The sequence below is a fragment of the Phoxinus phoxinus genome, assembly GCF_949152265.1.
Source record: "Phoxinus phoxinus genome assembly, chromosome: 19".
Classification (NCBI taxonomy): Eukaryota; Metazoa; Chordata; class Actinopteri; order Cypriniformes; family Leuciscidae; genus Phoxinus; species Phoxinus phoxinus.
Window position 1 is genome coordinate 7,660,874 of NC_136894.1, and position 17,831 is coordinate 7,678,704.

Genomic DNA, 17,831 nt, shown 5'->3' on the forward strand with positions numbered 1-17,831 from the left:
TCCTGGGACTCTTTCTGTATTGCAGTGGGGATCACATAAACACAAACAAGCTCGTTGAGTTAAAAAAGCATGCTTACTCCAAAGTAGTCAAACCTTAGTGATCGGTTGTGTATTTGGTTTCAGGCAAATGGGTTTGTGCACATATTTGCATGCGTTTGCTTTTTTCTGCCTGTTTGAGCACTGCTTTGTCTAAGTGAGCACACTGTATGTGTTCGAATAAGATTTAGGAGTCAAAAAACAGACAGGAATGTTTTTTGTAAATACATGTTAGATTTCTTGACATAATGTGAGTGTGCGCTTGACATTCTCTCTCGGCTGTCGTGACAAGGCCTGCGTCTGCTCTGCTTCACAGTGACAGTGGCGGGTGGCCGAGAGACTGCCTATTAGTTCTTAAGCTTTCCGGATGGTTATTGCATTACTATCAGCCTGACTGATCATCCACATCTCATTTGACCCTCTGCCTGGGCCAAATCTGCCTTTCTGTATGGTCACTCTCAAAACTCCCCATCCCTTCAAGTGTAATCAGATGCAGGAACCCTATCAGGCTGGATTTGGGTAGAGAGGATTATAGCAACTGAGGGACTGAACGGGATCAGCTAGCAAATTATATTTAAACTTGGTTGGGATAAAAAATAAAAATAAAAGAGTAGAACAAAATGATTGATTTGAGGAGTGGCTGTTGTCCAGTGCCAAACTAATTCAAAATCTCTTCCCACTTCAAATCCTCCTATTTTCTTCCCAGCTGCATGCAGTCTGATGGTTCTGCAATTGAGATAAGGAAGTGAGAAATAAACATCAGGCCCTGTAAGAAGAGCCACATTTGGCAGTAACACACAAACACTGTATAAAGTTGTTGGAAATGTAAACACATGATAAGGACATGCCAGTCCTATCAACGCAGGGCCAGACTCTCGCCCCCGCAATGCCCAAAGCCGAGGGAGTCAACCACAGACCCCAGGAAAGATCTTTGTAATCTTTTGGAGCTGCTCTCCGTTACGGGCTGTCTCATGTGAAATTGCACGCTTGCAATGGGTGCTGATTTGGAGTGTAAAGTTAGAAGATTTTGCAACAGCCTGATCATGAATGAACAAAGAGTCTCTATGGCAGAACACCTGGTAGTACTCAAAATAAGAGCTGCATGAGCAATAAGAGGCGTCAGAAGAAACATCTGACGTAACATCTGAAACCCACACTCATTTTTGAGTCTGTCCAGGGTTGTAGAGTTTGTAGAGACGGTCAGGTAAACAGACACACTAACTGATACGCACAGTGGAAAGGGAAGAGCAATCATGGTGGGAGTGAGCACTGTTATGGCATGGTAACAGTGGGTATATTTGATTGTTTGGATAGTGATGACAGTGCGGGAAACACCTGTGATTAAAGACTGCTACAAACAAGAGTTTGAACAAACCCTGTGGCCCCGTCGGCACAACAACGGCCATAACAAAGCAGTCACATATGCTGTAAACTCATTGACTATTTTCAACATAATTTGCTAAGTATGTATTAATGGAATCATGTAAATGATTTCCTTATCAAAACATTTGGGTCCGATAAAATGTAGTCATCCAAAGTCCTTTGAAACGGGGGGACTGAGGGACCGAGAGACCGGAAAAACACAGGAGGTGAAAGCAAAGACAGGAAGAGTAGGACTGGAGAGAGAGTTTTGAAAAGTCTCTATAGAACAAGAAAGTTGCTAGAGGCTATGTTTTCATTGATTTGAAAGAAATTATATTCGTGTGATTTCCTGTGATATCAAGACTGACAAGAGAGCCACTTTTCTATTTTTCTATTTTAATTTGCTATTTTTAGACGTTTGTAGCCTTGAATTTCTTATGGTTATGCTTTGGGTCTAATGCAAATAAGAATTCCACGCCCATCTATGCTACATTGCAGGAAATAAAAAAAAGTATTACCTTGGAATTTCCATGAAATCAGGTACAGCCTGCTTTATTTAATTTTTTCACTCTTCACATGAATTTTAAATAAAATACCAGGCAGAAGTTTGACCACACTTCAAAATAGTAATAATAAAGTCATCAAAATTATGAAATAATGCAAATAGAAGTATAGAAAATATGAGGTGACCAAATGGTGGTTATCGAAACTGTTGTATATTCTGATTTCAAATGAAAAAAATACAACAGTTTTGTATGAAATTCATACATAGACTAAATTTAAGATTTTCATGAGAAAATACATTAATTTGCATGTGTCCAAACCTTTGACTGGTACTGTAATTTTGTCTGATTGATTTTATCTTGCCTTCAGCAAAAAATGGAACAATAATTAATTTCTCGTGATGCTTTCAGATACAATATTATTATTTACAATAAGATTTAGAAAGCTCAGAATATATATAGATCAACTCCTATCCAGCTATTATAATATTTTCTTTAGCGAAATGTGGGCATACCCGCTTAAAGCGAAAGAAACAAAAGATTCCAATGGCGGTGATGTGATGTTGTGGGTTGGCGGTAGGATGGAGCGCTGCCAGTAGCTAAAAGTGATCTGTGGGGGTTTGTGTGAGAAACAAAAGAGTTTAAAGTTTGGTGACAAAAGAGAAAGAGAGTGCAGGAGAGATAAGTGTGCAGCGGTCCTGTTTATGTATGTGTGCATGTGACTGGGCTGCTGACCAGATTGGTTGAGAGTGTTTGAGTGGAATGACTGGCATCCTAGATATTTTCCACAGGCCTGCATTACAAGAGTCAAACACTCTCTGCGAGAACGAGTAAAGAGAAGAGAGATTGTTATTTGCGCTGACCTCTTTCTGTTGTATGGATATGTATAGCTACGTCCTACTTGCATGTGGATATGTGCATCTTTGTTCAGATTTCTGACAAACTAAATTCCCTCTCTTTCTGTTGTGAATTATTAATCATAGCACAAACATGTAGATATATTATTGTCTATGAAATAATTAACAGCTTTCCCATGGATTTGGCCACATGAGTTGTGGAAGATCTGCTACAGATGCAGATGAATGGAGTTATTTTTGTGCTTGTGGGTGAAAAGTGCCACATGTGATGAATGATCAGGATTAAAAACGGGAAATGGCTCCAAGTGTACACACCGTGGGTAAAGAGGAGGAGGCCTAGATGATAGATTCAGGATAATGTTAGACAGGATATAGAAAGACAAAAGGGGACCAAACACTCTTCGTTGCGCAGACGCATCCGCTTTCGCAGTCCGACATACTGTCGACGAGAGGGTGGAGCTGGCTGAAGCTGTGGCTTATTGTTTTGAGGCCGACAGACATCCTGTTTAAAGCAGGAATGAAGCCCCTTGCAAAAAGGCAACTACAAACAAACTACATACACTCACATGCGAAGCACGTAAATATACACAGGCAAATGATGCTGGATTTTATTTAATTGCGCATGCTCATTTTCCTTAGATTTACAGTTAATTACTTTTGCCAGCATGTAACAATCAAAGTTATTTTTAAAAATACTAATAATTTAATAACTCTTCAATTTTATCTTTTTTATCTTTAAAATAAATTTCCATTTATCATACTGTGCATTATAATGTTGCACTTTCATTTATTTAGACAAAATATGCTTTCCGAGTATGAGTAAATAGTAGGTGGAAAACAGTATGTGATATGAGTAAGATGTTTGAATTCGTAGTAGTCATAAAACAGTAGGCAATAAAACACCCGGATGACCTACAACTTCTGGTGAGTTTCTGGAGTGTGCATCCAATGGGCACTTTTCTATCCCATGAGGCTACGGGACAGGAGTTGTGGATGGCAGTGAATCGAGGCAACTGAAGTTATACTGTAGGTCACACAACAAAGCCAGCATAGCGGATGTAGTACGTCTGAATTTCAATCATACTTTTTTATTGGTAGCGAAGTCTACTTACTCCTTCCAGATAGATTTAGTAAGTACATTTTCCTGTTTAATATTGTGATAAGTCGCATTACAAAACTAAAATTGGTTTCATGATGACGCTGCTGGTTATGGTGTTGGTTAGAGGTATGTGGCAACCTTCTTGTGGGGAACCACTGTGTTGGATATTCTGTCAGAGCTGTTAGGCTGTTGGAGAAATACAGTAGAGCTGTACAATGTTGCTGCCAAGGCTCTGGATTTAATTTCATTCAATGTGTGGGGGCTGAAAACTGCTTCCCCATTTATTAATGGCCATGCCACCATTATCATGTTGTTGTGTTTGTACAGCCTTGACCTGTTTAGACACATTCTGTCATATCACATGTCCAGTAACATAACGAGTGTTGGTTATGCACTACTCAAGTCACTTGTTCTCTCTCTATCACTCAAATTTTAGGCAGTGGAAAGGGAGCAGTTTGACAGCATTCAGCCTAAACTGCAGCATGTCAACGCTGTGGGTCAAGGTCTTATCCAGAGTGCAGCCAAACACACCGACACTCAGGCCCTGGAACATGACTTGGAGACCACCAACCTACGCTGGAACTCCCTCAACAAGAGGGTAAGCTTGCATCTATTTTTAGCCTGCTTTCTTAATGGACTGAGAGAAAGTCTTTTTGAATCATTTTATTTTATTTTATTCACAGGTTGCTGAAAGAATCGCCCAGCTGCAGGAGGCCCTGTTGCATTGTGGGAAGTTCCAAGATGCTCTAGAGCCACTCTTGAGCTGGCTGAGTGACACAGAGGAGCTCATAGTCAATCAGAAACCTCCATCGGCTGAGTACCGTGTGGTCAAGGCACAAATTCAGGAGCAGAAGGTTCAATTTAAATTAATTTTAAATTTACTTTTGAAATGAATTAATTTCAATAAATTTTAAAGTGGGTTTGAATTATCTTATTCAATATTACTTCAATATTACCTACATTTAAAACTTTTTAAATTTATATATACATTTTTCAGTCAAGTTGATAGACTTTAGCTATCCCTTTATTTTGTATCAGACGTATTGGACTAATCTATCCTTCTACATAATATTAAATAAATTAATTTAGGTCACTAACCTGTATTCCATATTTTTATAAGCTGCTGCAACGGTTGCTGGATGACCGCCGTGGGACGGTAGAGATGATCAGGGCAGAAGGAGAGCGTATCGCTGCTACGGCCGAGACACAAGACAGAGACAAAATCCAGAAACAACTTAAGAGCCTAGGAGAGAGATGGACAAACCTGCTGGAAAAGGCCAGCGCCAGGTAAACTCCATTATCAGAGGAATACGGACACCCAGACACAACCATAAAACCTCTTAATCAAATCTCTTACTCAGAACTCAATCACTTGGTTGCTTTACAAGGCCATAAAATAGAGTAGAATAAGAATATAACACAGATTTCCTCCTAACCTGACGTCCTCAGGCAACGGCAGCTAGAGGAGCTGCAGGTGTTGGCGCTGCAGTTCCATGAGGCCGTGGAGCCCCTCGGGGAATGGTTGAGCGCAACAGAGAGACGTTTGAGCTCCGCTGAGCCAATGGGAACCCAGACCTCCAAAATCACACAGCAGATTGTAAGGCACAAGGTAGAGTATATCCAACACCTGGGAGAGATGTGTCCAGGAACTGTTGCTGCCAAACCAAGATCATTTTAGCTAGCGGTTTTCATTAGACTGACTAGAAATGCAGAGGAGAGAACAGATTGTCAGTCTCCGGTGGTTTTAAATGGACAAGTAGGAGTGCAGTTATCTAAGAAGGCACGGATTTCAGGTCTCTGGTCGTGATCCTGCCCACATCCTTTCCGTTTTTCAGTTTAATTTCATCATGATTTCATTGTTTTTTATGGTTGTGTTCCCATCTCACCTTGTGTTGATTCACATTTTTATTTTTTTGTTTGCATCAGTTAATTATGATTTATCATTGTTCTGCATTGTCATGTATGTTTATGTTTGCCTTGTCTTTTTTTCCTCCTTCGACTCATCCCATCACGTCTCTTTAATCTGGGCTATAATCCCAGGCTCTCCACGAGGAGGTGTCCTCTCGGGAGAATGATGTAGACCATCTTGAGATGCTCAGCCAATCACTGCACCCACTCAGCTGTGTGGCTGATCAAGATTGGCTGGGCGATCGTGTGACGGCAGTACGTAATGGGCACACGGAGCTGCGTGATTGGTGCGATCGGAGAGAGGCCATGCTGGAGCAGGCCCTGGCCAATGCACAGCTATTTGGAGAGGAAGAGGTGGAAGTCCTTAACTGGCTAGCTGAGGTGGCCCAGAGACTGGCTGAAGTTTCAGTACAGAGTTATCAGCCGGAGCTACTAGAGCAGCAACACAAACACACACTGGTACGGTTTTGCAGGGTGAAGCAGTCCAGGACCAACAATGCAGTAAAAGTTCAGTTTAGAGAAGATGAATACTGCCAAGCGGCCCTCATCCGGAAAAATAGTTGTCACTCACTGAAGAAAGAGTTACACTAGGGCTGTCAGACAATTTAAGATTTAAATCAAATAGATTAAATTAAATGCTGGTTAATTAATTACATGTAAATGAATTAGACATTACAAAAATTACAATATTTGCATTATGATCTTTACTTTACTTTACTTTACTTTGAATTATTTCCTGAGTTAATGTTTCTATTGCGGGTCCCCTACAGGCTCTTAATGAAGAGATTATCAGCAGGAAGAAGACAGTGGACCAGGCCATTAAGAATGGACAAGCTCTGCTTAAACAAACCACTGGTACTTTACCATCCAGTCTTTGTTCATTGGTGTATTACCAAATTCCTCCGTGGATTGTAATCATGTTTGATCTCTGTGGTAGGTGAGGAGGTCCTGTTGATCCAGGAGAAGTTAGATGGTATCAAAAGCCGCTACGCAGAAATGACAGCAGGCAGCAGCAAGGCCCTTCGTATTCTGGAACAGGCCCTTCAGTTGGCCACACGATTTGCTAGCTCACACGATGACATCAACCAATGGTTGGATAGCGTGGAGGCGGAGCTAAACAACGTTGAGACAGATACAACACCAGCCTATCAGGACAGACAGAGGGTGAGGATGTCTACTTTTTTTTTCAGTAGTTCATGAATTACTTTTTTCTTTAGACCATACACAGCTATCTTTGTTTTAGCTAAATCAAATTAGTTTCTTTTATGTCTTCAGTCCATTCATTATTTTATATTGTGTGTATTTTTGCCTCAGGAGCTGAAGTGCGTGTCTGCTGAGAAGAGGCTAGTTCTGGACACTGTGAATGAGGTAGGCAGTGCTTTACTGGATCTGGTGCCCTGGCGTGCACGGGAAGGCCTTGACCGCCTGGTCGCCGATGCCAATCAGCGCTACCGCCAAGCAGACGAGACCATCACACAAAGAGTGCAGTTAGTGCAGGCTGCCATCCAAAGGTCACAGCAGGTACTGCAACAAATTCTGTACATTTATATGTCTGTGTGTTTCAGTTAAGGAGTAGTTCACTTTAAAATGAAAATTACCCCATGATTTACTCTCAACTTTTTTGAGCTTCATACTGATGGTTGCAATTGACTACCATTATCAAGCTCGAAAGCATCAGGGTGTTTATTAATATAACTCGGATTGTATTCATCTGAAAGAAGAAAGTCATGTCCACCTAGGATGGCTTGAGGGTGAGTAAATCATGGGGTTATTTTCATTTTAAAGTGAACTACTCCTTTAACACAGAACCAAAACTTAACTTTAAGATTATTGCAAACTTCTTTTTATTTTATTTTTTAGGAAATTCAAATAAAAATCAAATATAGTTTTATATAATTATTTCATAACTTCAATTATATAACATTTAAAAAAAAGAATGTAACAAAGTATTAATTATAATAAATGTATATATATTAATGCATATATATACATAAACTATTGCTTAAGGATTATTCTTTACGTGCCTTGCAAGCATTGGTATTTTCTTTTAGAAAGTAGTTTTATCTAATTTTTTTATAATATTCAAATTATTTGCTTGTTGTTTTCATTCTATTTTAAAATGCCATTACAAAAAAGTGTTGCTTGTACAATGTCATTATTAGAAATAATATGTAACATAAATTGTACCTTTAATAATATTTGATTTAGGATGCTGTGTCCATGTTGCTTATTTGTAAATATTTTTGTCACACTTCTTTTTGGGGTGGTGTATTTATGTGTGTTATTGTTTCAGTATGAGGAGGCAGTCGATGCGGAGCTGACCTGGGTCGGAGAGACAGAGAGGAAGTTAGCGTCTCTGGGCCCTCTGAGTCTGGAGCCCGATGTGACTGTGACACAGCTCCAGGTGCAGAGAGCCTTTAACATTGACATCATCCGTCACAAAGACACCGTGGACCAACTTCTTAAGACACGAGAGGACATCCTGGAGAGCTGCAGTGAACAGCAGAGAGAGGCTCTGAAGGTTAGAGACAAAATAAAGAAGAAAGAGAGAGGAGGAGGGGGCAGAGTAATCCATGTACTGTAATTATTCTTCAGCGAAAGGTTAGATTAGGAAAATTGAATTGATGTGACTCATGCATTTTCCGGCGGAGATTTGATTTGTTGAGTCATGTTTGGGAAAAACAACAGTGTAAACTTGTTTTTCAGTCTCTCAAGACTAATTTGGTTGACCTGCTAAAACCTCTTTCCTTTTCCTCCTGTAGATGAAGACGGACTCTTTAAGTGCTCGTTATGAAGCAGTAAATCAGAGTCATGCTGAGCGTTTCTCAGCTCTGGAGCAGGCTCAGGTGCTGGTGGCTCGTTTCTGGGAGACACATGAGGAACTTGAACCCTGGCTGGGCGAGACTGAGACTCTGATTGCCCAGCTACCCCTTCCCGCCATCGACACAGAGGCACTCAGACAACAGCAAGAACAGATGAGGGTAAGTGCAGATGAAGGACTTGAGTCCCCTTTGCTTCTTTGTTTTTATAGACATGGATTAAGACGCTCAAAACTGAGACATGACATGTTTCATACGTTTTTCTGTCTAGCTTCTGAGAGAGTCCATCTCTGAGCACAAGCCACACATAGACAAACTGCTAAAGATCGGCCCACAGCTGGCAGAATTGAGTGCCCAGGAAGGAGCAACAGTGAGACAACGTTTTAATGAAGCAGAGAGACGTTACATCAGAATCAAAGAGGACGTCAAAAGTAGAGCCACAGCACTGGATGAAGCAGTGTCACAATCTGTCCAGGTATTTGCTCCAAAATGTTAGCATGCTTACTTTGGACTGCTGCCCTGCTTGTCATCTATTTAAGAGTTACACAGCATTATACATCACAGTATCAACAAATGTTGTCATCATCATAGTTTCTAGCACATTTAGTTCATTTAAGCCATTTTAAATGACACATCACTTTTAATTAACCATTGTTTCGCACTAAGTCCATATTCTTATTTTAAAAATAACATCTGACATCAGCTGCATTTTGGCTGAATGTTTGTGATTGATTCTTCCTGCTGGCCTGTTGCATGCTGTTGAATTAACGCATTGTACTGTTTCTCCACCTCCATCCCTTCAAACTCCACTGTACTGTGACCCCACCTGTCCCACCCCTGTGCTCCATATCCTGTCACCCTCTACTTTCCATTCCTGTGTCCCCTAAACTTCCCCCATTCCTGCTTGCAAATCTCCCCTTGCCTATTCCCTCCACCTCTCCCTCCCATGTCCGTTCGGTCCATCCGTCCGCCCATCACTCATGTTTGTGGATGTGCTGTGTGTGTCCATCCCTCCATCATCACTGCTCTCTGCATCACCCTCAGCTGGTAGAGGTAAGAACACCATCACCCGCTGATTTAAACTCTGATATAACGTGTGTATTGGATTGAGAATCAAGAATTTTCAGTAATTGTTAAAAAGTCCAAGAACTTTATATAATTCTAATGAAACAGGTGTGTGATATGGACTAGTTTTAGTTTACATCAGTTGACCTAAAGGCACAAGAAGATGGGCAAATATAAAATATAATTTTTTTATTCCTTATTTCTACAATATTTATTATTCTACACATAATCGTATACTGTATATTTTGCCTTAGAATAATAGATTTTTGACACCTTCTTCCAGTCCCTACACCCATGCTCATTTTAAGAAAGAAAAATGTTCCACCTTAAGAACAGCAGCATAAACTTTTCAGTACTTGTATTTCTTATTTAACTTCAACTTCCTCTGCCCTTTTGCATGTGGCTGGGATAAATCTCCCCTCCTCCATATGCCTGGTTCTTCTCCAGTTACTTTTATATGTTGTATTTGTTTTGATTATCATCTTCTTTCTCTCCATTCAGTTCCATGATAAGATGGACCCTCTGTTGGAGACTCTGGAAGGAGCAGTCCAGCGCTTGCGGCTGCCCCCTCCAGTAGCCGCTGAAGTGGAAAAGATCCGGGAACAACTGACAGAGCACCGGACTACAGGACTAGAGCTGGACAAACTCCTGCCGTCTTTCAGCGCCCTGTGTGCCCGAGGAGAAGAGCTCATCAGCCGAGCCCCACACGATGATCCTGCCGCACAGGGTAAAGATCTTTGATCTGAAATGATGCTATATGGCTGTATGAAATACTCCATTCTATGTGTTTTGATAAATCTGCGTTCTGTTCCCACCCTCAGCGGTCCGTTCACGACTCTTGCGGCTGCGCTCTCTGTGGGATGAAATCAGGCAGAGGGCGGAGGAAAGAGAAGGTAAACTTCAGGATGTTCTAGATCTCGCCGGAAAGTTCTGGGCTGACATGGGCGCTCTGCTGAGCACGCTCCGTGACTCTCAGGACATCGTGAAAGAGCTGGAAGACCCGGGGGTGGATCCCTCACTCATAAAACAACAAATAGAGGCAGCAGAGGTTAGTCCTACATAAGAGATGGATGTCTTTTTCTTAGGTTAAATTCAGTTTTCACTAAGGATGTACCAAAACTAAATATTTTAAAAACCGACAAGTCGGTAGGTTGCCTGAACAGCTAGTCCACTAATCAGTCTCAAGGAAGATCTAGATCAGTGGGGGGGCCGGGGCTAACTAGGGGGCCTCAGCACATTTCCAATGTGTCTCAAGATGACTAAAAAGTATTTAAATTAATATTAATATATTGTAATCTTAATTAAAATGCTACAAAAAATATTGTTTAATATTATATTATATTATATATGTATTTTTTTTATTTATTCAATAACTTGTTTTTAATTGAGGAACAAATTATTGGAACTTCTGAAATCACACAATGAATCGTGGTTAATTTAATATATCAATACTTTCAGTTTTATAAAACAGTCCTTGAGTAGATCGAACTACATAATGTTGTGTCAAGACAAAGATCTCAAGAGAATGAGGTCATGATGTTTTTATCTCACACTCAGGCCATTAAGGCAGAGACAGATGGGCTGAGGGAAGAGCTGGAGATCGTACAAACTCTTGGAGCTGACCTCATCTTTGCCTGTGGAGAGACCGAGAAACCAGAGGTCAAGAAAACCATTGATGAGGTAAGAGGGTAGAAGGACAATAAGACATGTGGGGAATGCCCCTCTTCACTCAAATTTAAACAAAATATCTCCATGTTGTTGATTACACACACAGATGAATGCCGCCTGGGAAGGTTTGAATCGCACGTGGAGAGAGAGAATGGAGAGACTTGAAGAGGCCATGACTGACTCTGTGCAGTACCAGGATGCTCTTCAGGTTATTATTTCTCTGTTGGTACAGCAAAATCTGCCCTGATTGGTCAAGTCAACTGTGTGTTCACATTCATCACTTTGTCTCCTCAGGGCATGTTTGACTACTTGGACAACGCTGTCATCAAATTGTGTGACATGTCAGCTGTGGGGACAGACATCAGCACTGTCAAACAACAGATAGAGGAGCTCAAGGTTTAAATCAGACCTTATCTACTCTTATCTCTCAAATTGCTTTGAGAAAAGGATTGACCCTTTTTCTTTGTATATGACACAGCAATATAAAGTGGAGGTGTACCAGCAGCAGATTGACATGGAGAAGCTTAGTCACCAAGGAGAGCTGCTGCTCAGGAAAGTGAGCGACCAAACAGACCGAGACATGATTCAAGAGCCTCTCACTGAGCTACGCCACCTGTGGGACAACCTGGTGGACAAAATCACAATCAGACAGGTGAAGAAATAGAGACAGTTTTCTTATCTCTGACAACTTTTGCATTTACTATCAAATTACAAAAACAGATTATTCAGACTCGGATGAGACATTATAAAATGCAGATAAATGCACACCTATGACCTCAGTTTAAGGCTCCAAATGCTCCTTAAAACAGCCTACAGTTAAGCTAATGAATTATTGTTGAATTCTTAAACTGTTGTTGTTAATAATTGTATTATTAATAATACAATATTTAACTGATTATTGAAAATTGGGTCTTGGAATTGTAAAATGGAGTATGAAAATACTACTACTAAATTAATTGAAATTCAATCAAAAAACTCTGAAAACATTGTTGCGTAGTTACTGCATTTTAGAGGGCAGATATGAAAGGCTCTTACTCTTGATTGTTTTGATTCCGTCTTCTCTCTACCAGCACAAACTGGAGGGTGCGCTCTTGGCTCTAGGTCAGTTCCAGCATGCTCTCTCTGAGCTGCAGTCTTGGCTCAGTCACACTCACGCCACACTGGACACCCAGCGACCCATCAGCTCTGACCCAAAGGCCATCGAAATTGAGCTGGCTAAGCATCATGTACGTCACATTGGGCCTAATTTTTATGTACTCACATTTTTTAAACTCCCTTTTAAAGCAAATTCCTTTAATCAAGCTGCCTTTGTAGGTTTTAAGAAACGATGTGCTGTCGCATCGGGCCACTGTGGAGACTGTGAACAGAGCGGGCTCTGAGCTGCTGGAGTCCAGTCCTGGAGACGAAATCAACCACCTGAGAGACCAGCTGGATGAGCTCAACCGTAGCTGGAAGAACCTTCTGCTGAAGACTGATGAGAGGCAGAAGCTTTTGGAAGCTGCCCTGCAACAGGTGCTCTAGATATTACTACATCATTATACAGAGAGATCTGATTGAATGCACCAATAAAAAACAAGTGCATCTGCATGTTTGTAGCTTGAAATGCATTGTTTTCAGTGGATTATATTAAAGTCAATTGAATAAAACGGATGCAGTTTGGAGGGTTGATGTGCATGGAGAATGGTTCTCTTTAATATTGTAGTACAGGTGTCGGATCAATTAGCTCATTGTCTTTACCCTGCATGGTTTCTGTGTCAGGCGGAGGGTTTCCATGGAGAGTTGGAGGAGTTTCTGCAGTGGCTCAGACGCACAGAGAGTCAGCTGTCCGCTGCCAAACCCACAGGTGGCCTGCCTGAGACTGCCAGAGAGCAGCTGCAGCAACACATGGTACGCTAAATGAGTTCACCTCTAGTCCACCCATTAGCGATCAAACCAGCCTCAAACATAGAACTTCTTATAACAATTTCAAATGATTGGAAATAGTTTTACATTTTTATTTATTTATTTATTTATTTAGCATTCTTTGGAAATAACAAGAAATCACATACAATGCACATAACTTGTTAAATACTGCATTTGCATTCTATTATGAATAATTTTTTGTAATTTTGCCATTTTTATTAGTTTTCCTCTATTTGGATTTAATTTATTTTTATTTCAATCAGTTACCATGGCAACAATATTTAAGTTTTTCATTTTATTTTATTTCAGCTTTTTTAATTAATGACAATAGTTTTAGTTAACAATGACAATGTTTGTTGACTAATCAACTTATCCTCCTCTGTTCCGTTTATAGGAGCTCCAGGCTCAGTTGACCCACAGGGGTGAGCAATATCATCGACTGCTGGATAAGGGAGAGTCCATTCTTCTGGCCAGAGGAGGGGAGGATGCTGGACCTGGTACCACCCAGACCCAACAGAACCTGGCCATGCTTCAGAACAAGTGGGCCAGTCTCAATGCCAAAATGGATGACAGAAGGGTGAGGGAACCAAAGACTGATTTATGACCTTACATTCATGTTTAAAAAGTGGTTTCTTTAATTTATTAACAGGTTCATGAAATATCTTATCCTGCCGTCCAATCCTAATAGTTCTGTCTCTGTGTCCATCTCTTTTCACAGGGTAAACTGGAGGAAGCTGTCTCATTGGCGACAGGATTCCAGTCCTCCCTGCAGGACACCATAAACTGGCTGACACAGGCAGAGCAGACTCTCAACATGGCTCAGCCACCCAGTCTCATTCTCGACACTGTCCTATTCCAGATAGATGAGCACAAGGTTGGTAGAAAATGTGGTTTACTTAGTTTTGTTTCTTCAATATTTATATCTGAAATAAATGCCACTTTCAAAAACATTTATAAAATCTTAAAGACCCCAAACATTTGAACGGTAGTATATATATTTTTTTTGCTTTTGATGTTCTTGTAAAATACCTTCACAATTGAATACTTTTGGGAAACTTGAGTCCTTATCTTGTCTTGTATTTCAGGTGTTTGTGAATGAGGTGAACACTCACAGAGAACAGGTTCTGGCTCTAGAGAAAGCTGGCTCTCAGCTGCGATTTGCCAGTCTCAAACAGGATGTGGTTCTAATCAAGAACCTGCTGCTCAGCGTACAGGCCCGCTGGGACAAACTTGTGCAGAGATCACTAGACAGAGGACGGCACCTCGATGAGGCCCGCAAGAGAGCCAAACAGGTACTGTTGGTTTACTTCACTCTGTCTGTTGCTCTGATCATACCTCTCTCCGTCTCTGATGTTGGCAATCTTCTCTTGTCTAGTTTCATGAGGCCTGGAGGAAGCTGTCAGACTGGTTGGAGGAAGCAGAGAGCAGACTGGACTCTGAGCTGGAAATCTCAAATGAACCTGACAAGATTAAAATTCAACTGGCCAAACATAAAGTACAGCATTGCTGCATTAAAGAGTTTTGAGAAGCTGAAAACTTTAAGCCTTATCTCTTATGCTCTCTATCTTTTAATCACTGTACTTTAGGATTTCCAGAAGTCTCTTGGCTCCAAGCAGCCAGTGTATGACACCACAGTGCGCTCTGGGAAGGCCATGAGAGACAAGGCCACACTGCCGTCAGACACACAAAAACTGGATCATTTGTTGGGCGAGGTCCGTGACAAATGGGACACAGTGTGTGGAAAGAGCGTGGAGAGGTGAGAAGGACTGGAATTACCCATTTGGAATATGATTGGATGTCGAATGAAGTAAAGAAAATAATTTGAGATGTTTTTCTTCTCAGGCAACACAAGTTGGAGGAAGCCCTCTTGTTCTCAGGTCAGTTCGCTGAGGCTCTCCAGGCACTGGTTGACTGGCTGTATCGTGTGGAACCTCAGCTTGCAGAGGACCAGCCTGTCCATGGAGATCTGGATCTCGTTTCCAACCTCATGGACTCTCATAAGGTACTAATGGGGTGATTTTTAGGAAATATTGGTTTCAGAAATTTGAACACTTGCAAAAATAAATTTCCTTTGTAGGCATCAATTGTGAACATTAATTTAAAATCAATTTAACACCTTTTTGAACATATTTTTTATATATATGAGATATTTTAGTGTTGTCCTTGAAAACCAAACCAAAATATAATGTTTGAAAAGTCCTGGAATTTCATTGCACAGTATCTGCATGAACCCTGCATTATTGACGCAGTGAGGCTTGAATGAGACTCTTATTAGGAAGGCCATTTCTGAGTAGGACAGTTTCTGAGTGGTAGTGCTGTATTTATTGTTCCTCAGGTCTTCCAGAAGGAGCTGGGGAAAAGGACCAGTAGTGTGCAGGCTCTGAAGCGGTCCGCTCGAGAGCTGATGGAGACGGGCCGGGACGACACCGCCTGGGTCAAAGTTCAACTGCAGGAGCTTAGCAACCGCTGGGAAACGGTCTGTGCCCTGTCCGTTATAAAACAGACTCGCCTCCAGCAGGCTCTCAAACAGGTACGTCTGACCGTTCTTTGATCGAAACCAAGAGCAGTGTTAATGTTTTCTTCTGACTATCTCCTTTTCTCTCTCTCTCTTTCTGCAGGCAGAGGAGTTCCGCACAGCTGTTCAGATGTTGCTGGAGTGGCTGTCGGAGGCGGAGCAAACCTTGCGTTTCCGTGGCGTCCTGCCAGAGGAGGTAGAGACTCTGCAGGCGCTACTGCACACGCACAGAGATTTCATGCAGACGGTGGAGGAGAAGAGAGTGGATGTGAATAAAGCTGCTGGCATGGGTGAAGCCATTCTAGGTGTGTGCCACCCAGACTGCATCACCACCATCAAACACTGGAACACCATCATCAGAGCTCGCTTTGAAGAGGTGAGAAAAATCTAGACTGTGGCATCAGAAGCCTGTCTAGGCCACTAGTAAGATAAATAAGCATCAAGCATAATAGAATAGGTCTGAAATGCGAATGATTGTTTGCTGTACAGGTGCTGACATGGGCCAAACAGCACGAGCAGCGCTTGGAGACGGCCCTTGCTGAATTGCTCAACAATGCTTCACTACTGGAGGAGCTGTTGTCATGGCTACAGTGGGCGGAGACCACACTGGTGCAGCGTGATACTGAACCACTCCCCCAGGACATCTCTCAACTGAAGACACTCATCACAGAGCACCAGGTGAGGGAGACACAAGCATTCGTTCATATTCTGTCACTCAGTCTTTTAATATTAATTGCATTGTTTATTGCTGAGATGTTTCTTAGTATTTTGGTTTTCTTCTATCAGGTGTTTATGGAGGAGATGACCCGAAAACAGCCAGATGTTGACAAAGTTACAAAGACATACAAGAGGAAACCAGCAGAACATCCCAGCAGTCTGTCAGACAGGAGAGGGGCCCGTAAGAAACTTTATCCTCAGCTGCACGCATGCTGCATACAAACACAAATCTTTACATAAACTACTGTTCAAACGTTTAGGGTCCGTAGAATTCTTAACATGGCTGCATTTATTTTATTAAAAATACGGGGGAAAAATTAATATTGTGAAATCTAATTACAATTTAAAATAAATGTTTTTAATTGAAATGTATTTTAATTTATTCATGTGATGGCAAAGCTAATTTTGCGGTCTACAGTGTCACATGATCCTTAAGAAATCATTCTAATATGCTGATTTGTTGCTCAAGAAACACTCATTATTATTAATGTTGAAAACCGTTGTGCTGCTTAATATTTTTGTGGAAACCATGATAAAACATTTTTTTGAACTGTAAGCTAATATAACACATAAATTGCTTAGTACAGTAGTATCTAATTCTGAAGATATTTTTCTGTGCCCTGCTTACAGGGAAACACCAGCAGCAGCAGCAGCAACAGCACTCGGTACAGGTCACCGGTGGCAACCCTCGCCTCACCCAGCTCTGCTCTCGCTGGCAACAGGTGTGGCTGCTCGCACTCGATCGCCAGCGGAAGCTCAATGATGCCCTCGACAGACTAGAAGAGGTACTGCATCTATTTTACAAATACTTTTTTAAATTTACTCTGTGTACAAGTAATGAAATAAGTGATTTAAAAGTCATAATATCTGAACAGTAGAAGTAATGACCTTTCTCCACCTTTAGCTTAAAGAGTTTGCCAACTTTGACTTTGATGTGTGGAGGAAGAAATACATGCGCTGGATGAACCACAAGAAGTCTCGCGTCATGGACTTCTTCAGACGCATCGACAAGGACCAGGATGGAAAGATCACACGCCAGGAGTTTATCGATGGCATCTTGGCATCAAGTACGGGCGCATGTACTTGCCTGTAATCTTCAGTTTCATGAGCCTTTTTTTTTAGTGCCAGTTTAACTATATATTTTGTTTGCAGAGTTCCCTACCAGCAAGCTGGAGATGACGGCTGTTGCTGATATCTTTGACCGTGATTGTGATGGCTACATCGACTACTATGAATTTGTAGCTGCTTTGCACCCCAACAAAGATGCTTACAGACCCACAACAGATGCTGATAAAATCGAGGATGAGGTATGGACGATGACAAGAAAATTCATTTTGTGGGTTTGGCATCATGTCGTTTTGAATAAAATCCATTTTTTTA

The 17,831-nt window shown here is 41.3% G+C and overlaps 1 protein-coding gene across 5 annotated transcripts in view; it reads left to right on the plus strand.

Moving 5' to 3' along the window:
- The window catches only part of macf1a (microtubule actin crosslinking factor 1a), a 174,024-nt gene that overhangs the window by 145,645 nt on the left and 10,548 nt on the right, over positions 1-17,831 (plus strand). For all 5 annotated transcript variants that reach the window (XM_079590323.1, XM_079590326.1, XM_079590324.1 and 2 more), the window contains 33 exons: positions 4,294-4,455; positions 4,541-4,711; positions 4,978-5,144; positions 5,307-5,466; positions 5,898-6,224; positions 6,536-6,620; positions 6,703-6,929; positions 7,080-7,286; positions 8,059-8,286; positions 8,528-8,746; positions 8,856-9,059; positions 10,151-10,376; positions 10,471-10,697; positions 11,207-11,329; positions 11,424-11,525; positions 11,612-11,713; positions 11,796-11,969; positions 12,388-12,543; positions 12,632-12,829; positions 13,076-13,204; positions 13,614-13,796; positions 13,938-14,093; positions 14,305-14,511; positions 14,595-14,714; positions 14,806-14,975; positions 15,062-15,221; positions 15,555-15,749; positions 15,838-16,110; positions 16,224-16,412; positions 16,521-16,632; positions 17,082-17,236; positions 17,356-17,518; positions 17,604-17,758. In XM_079590323.1, the coding sequence (XP_079446449.1) occupies positions 4,294-4,455; positions 4,541-4,711; positions 4,978-5,144; positions 5,307-5,466; positions 5,898-6,224; positions 6,536-6,620; positions 6,703-6,929; positions 7,080-7,286; positions 8,059-8,286; positions 8,528-8,746; positions 8,856-9,059; positions 10,151-10,376; positions 10,471-10,697; positions 11,207-11,329; positions 11,424-11,525; positions 11,612-11,713; positions 11,796-11,969; positions 12,388-12,543; positions 12,632-12,829; positions 13,076-13,204; positions 13,614-13,796; positions 13,938-14,093; positions 14,305-14,511; positions 14,595-14,714; positions 14,806-14,975; positions 15,062-15,221; positions 15,555-15,749; positions 15,838-16,110; positions 16,224-16,412; positions 16,521-16,632; positions 17,082-17,236; positions 17,356-17,518; positions 17,604-17,758 (5,832 nt within the window). The remainder of the gene's footprint in view (positions 1-4,293; positions 4,456-4,540; positions 4,712-4,977; positions 5,145-5,306; positions 5,467-5,897; positions 6,225-6,535; positions 6,621-6,702; positions 6,930-7,079; positions 7,287-8,058; positions 8,287-8,527; positions 8,747-8,855; positions 9,060-10,150; positions 10,377-10,470; positions 10,698-11,206; positions 11,330-11,423; positions 11,526-11,611; positions 11,714-11,795; positions 11,970-12,387; positions 12,544-12,631; positions 12,830-13,075; positions 13,205-13,613; positions 13,797-13,937; positions 14,094-14,304; positions 14,512-14,594; positions 14,715-14,805; positions 14,976-15,061; positions 15,222-15,554; positions 15,750-15,837; positions 16,111-16,223; positions 16,413-16,520; positions 16,633-17,081; positions 17,237-17,355; positions 17,519-17,603; positions 17,759-17,831) is intronic.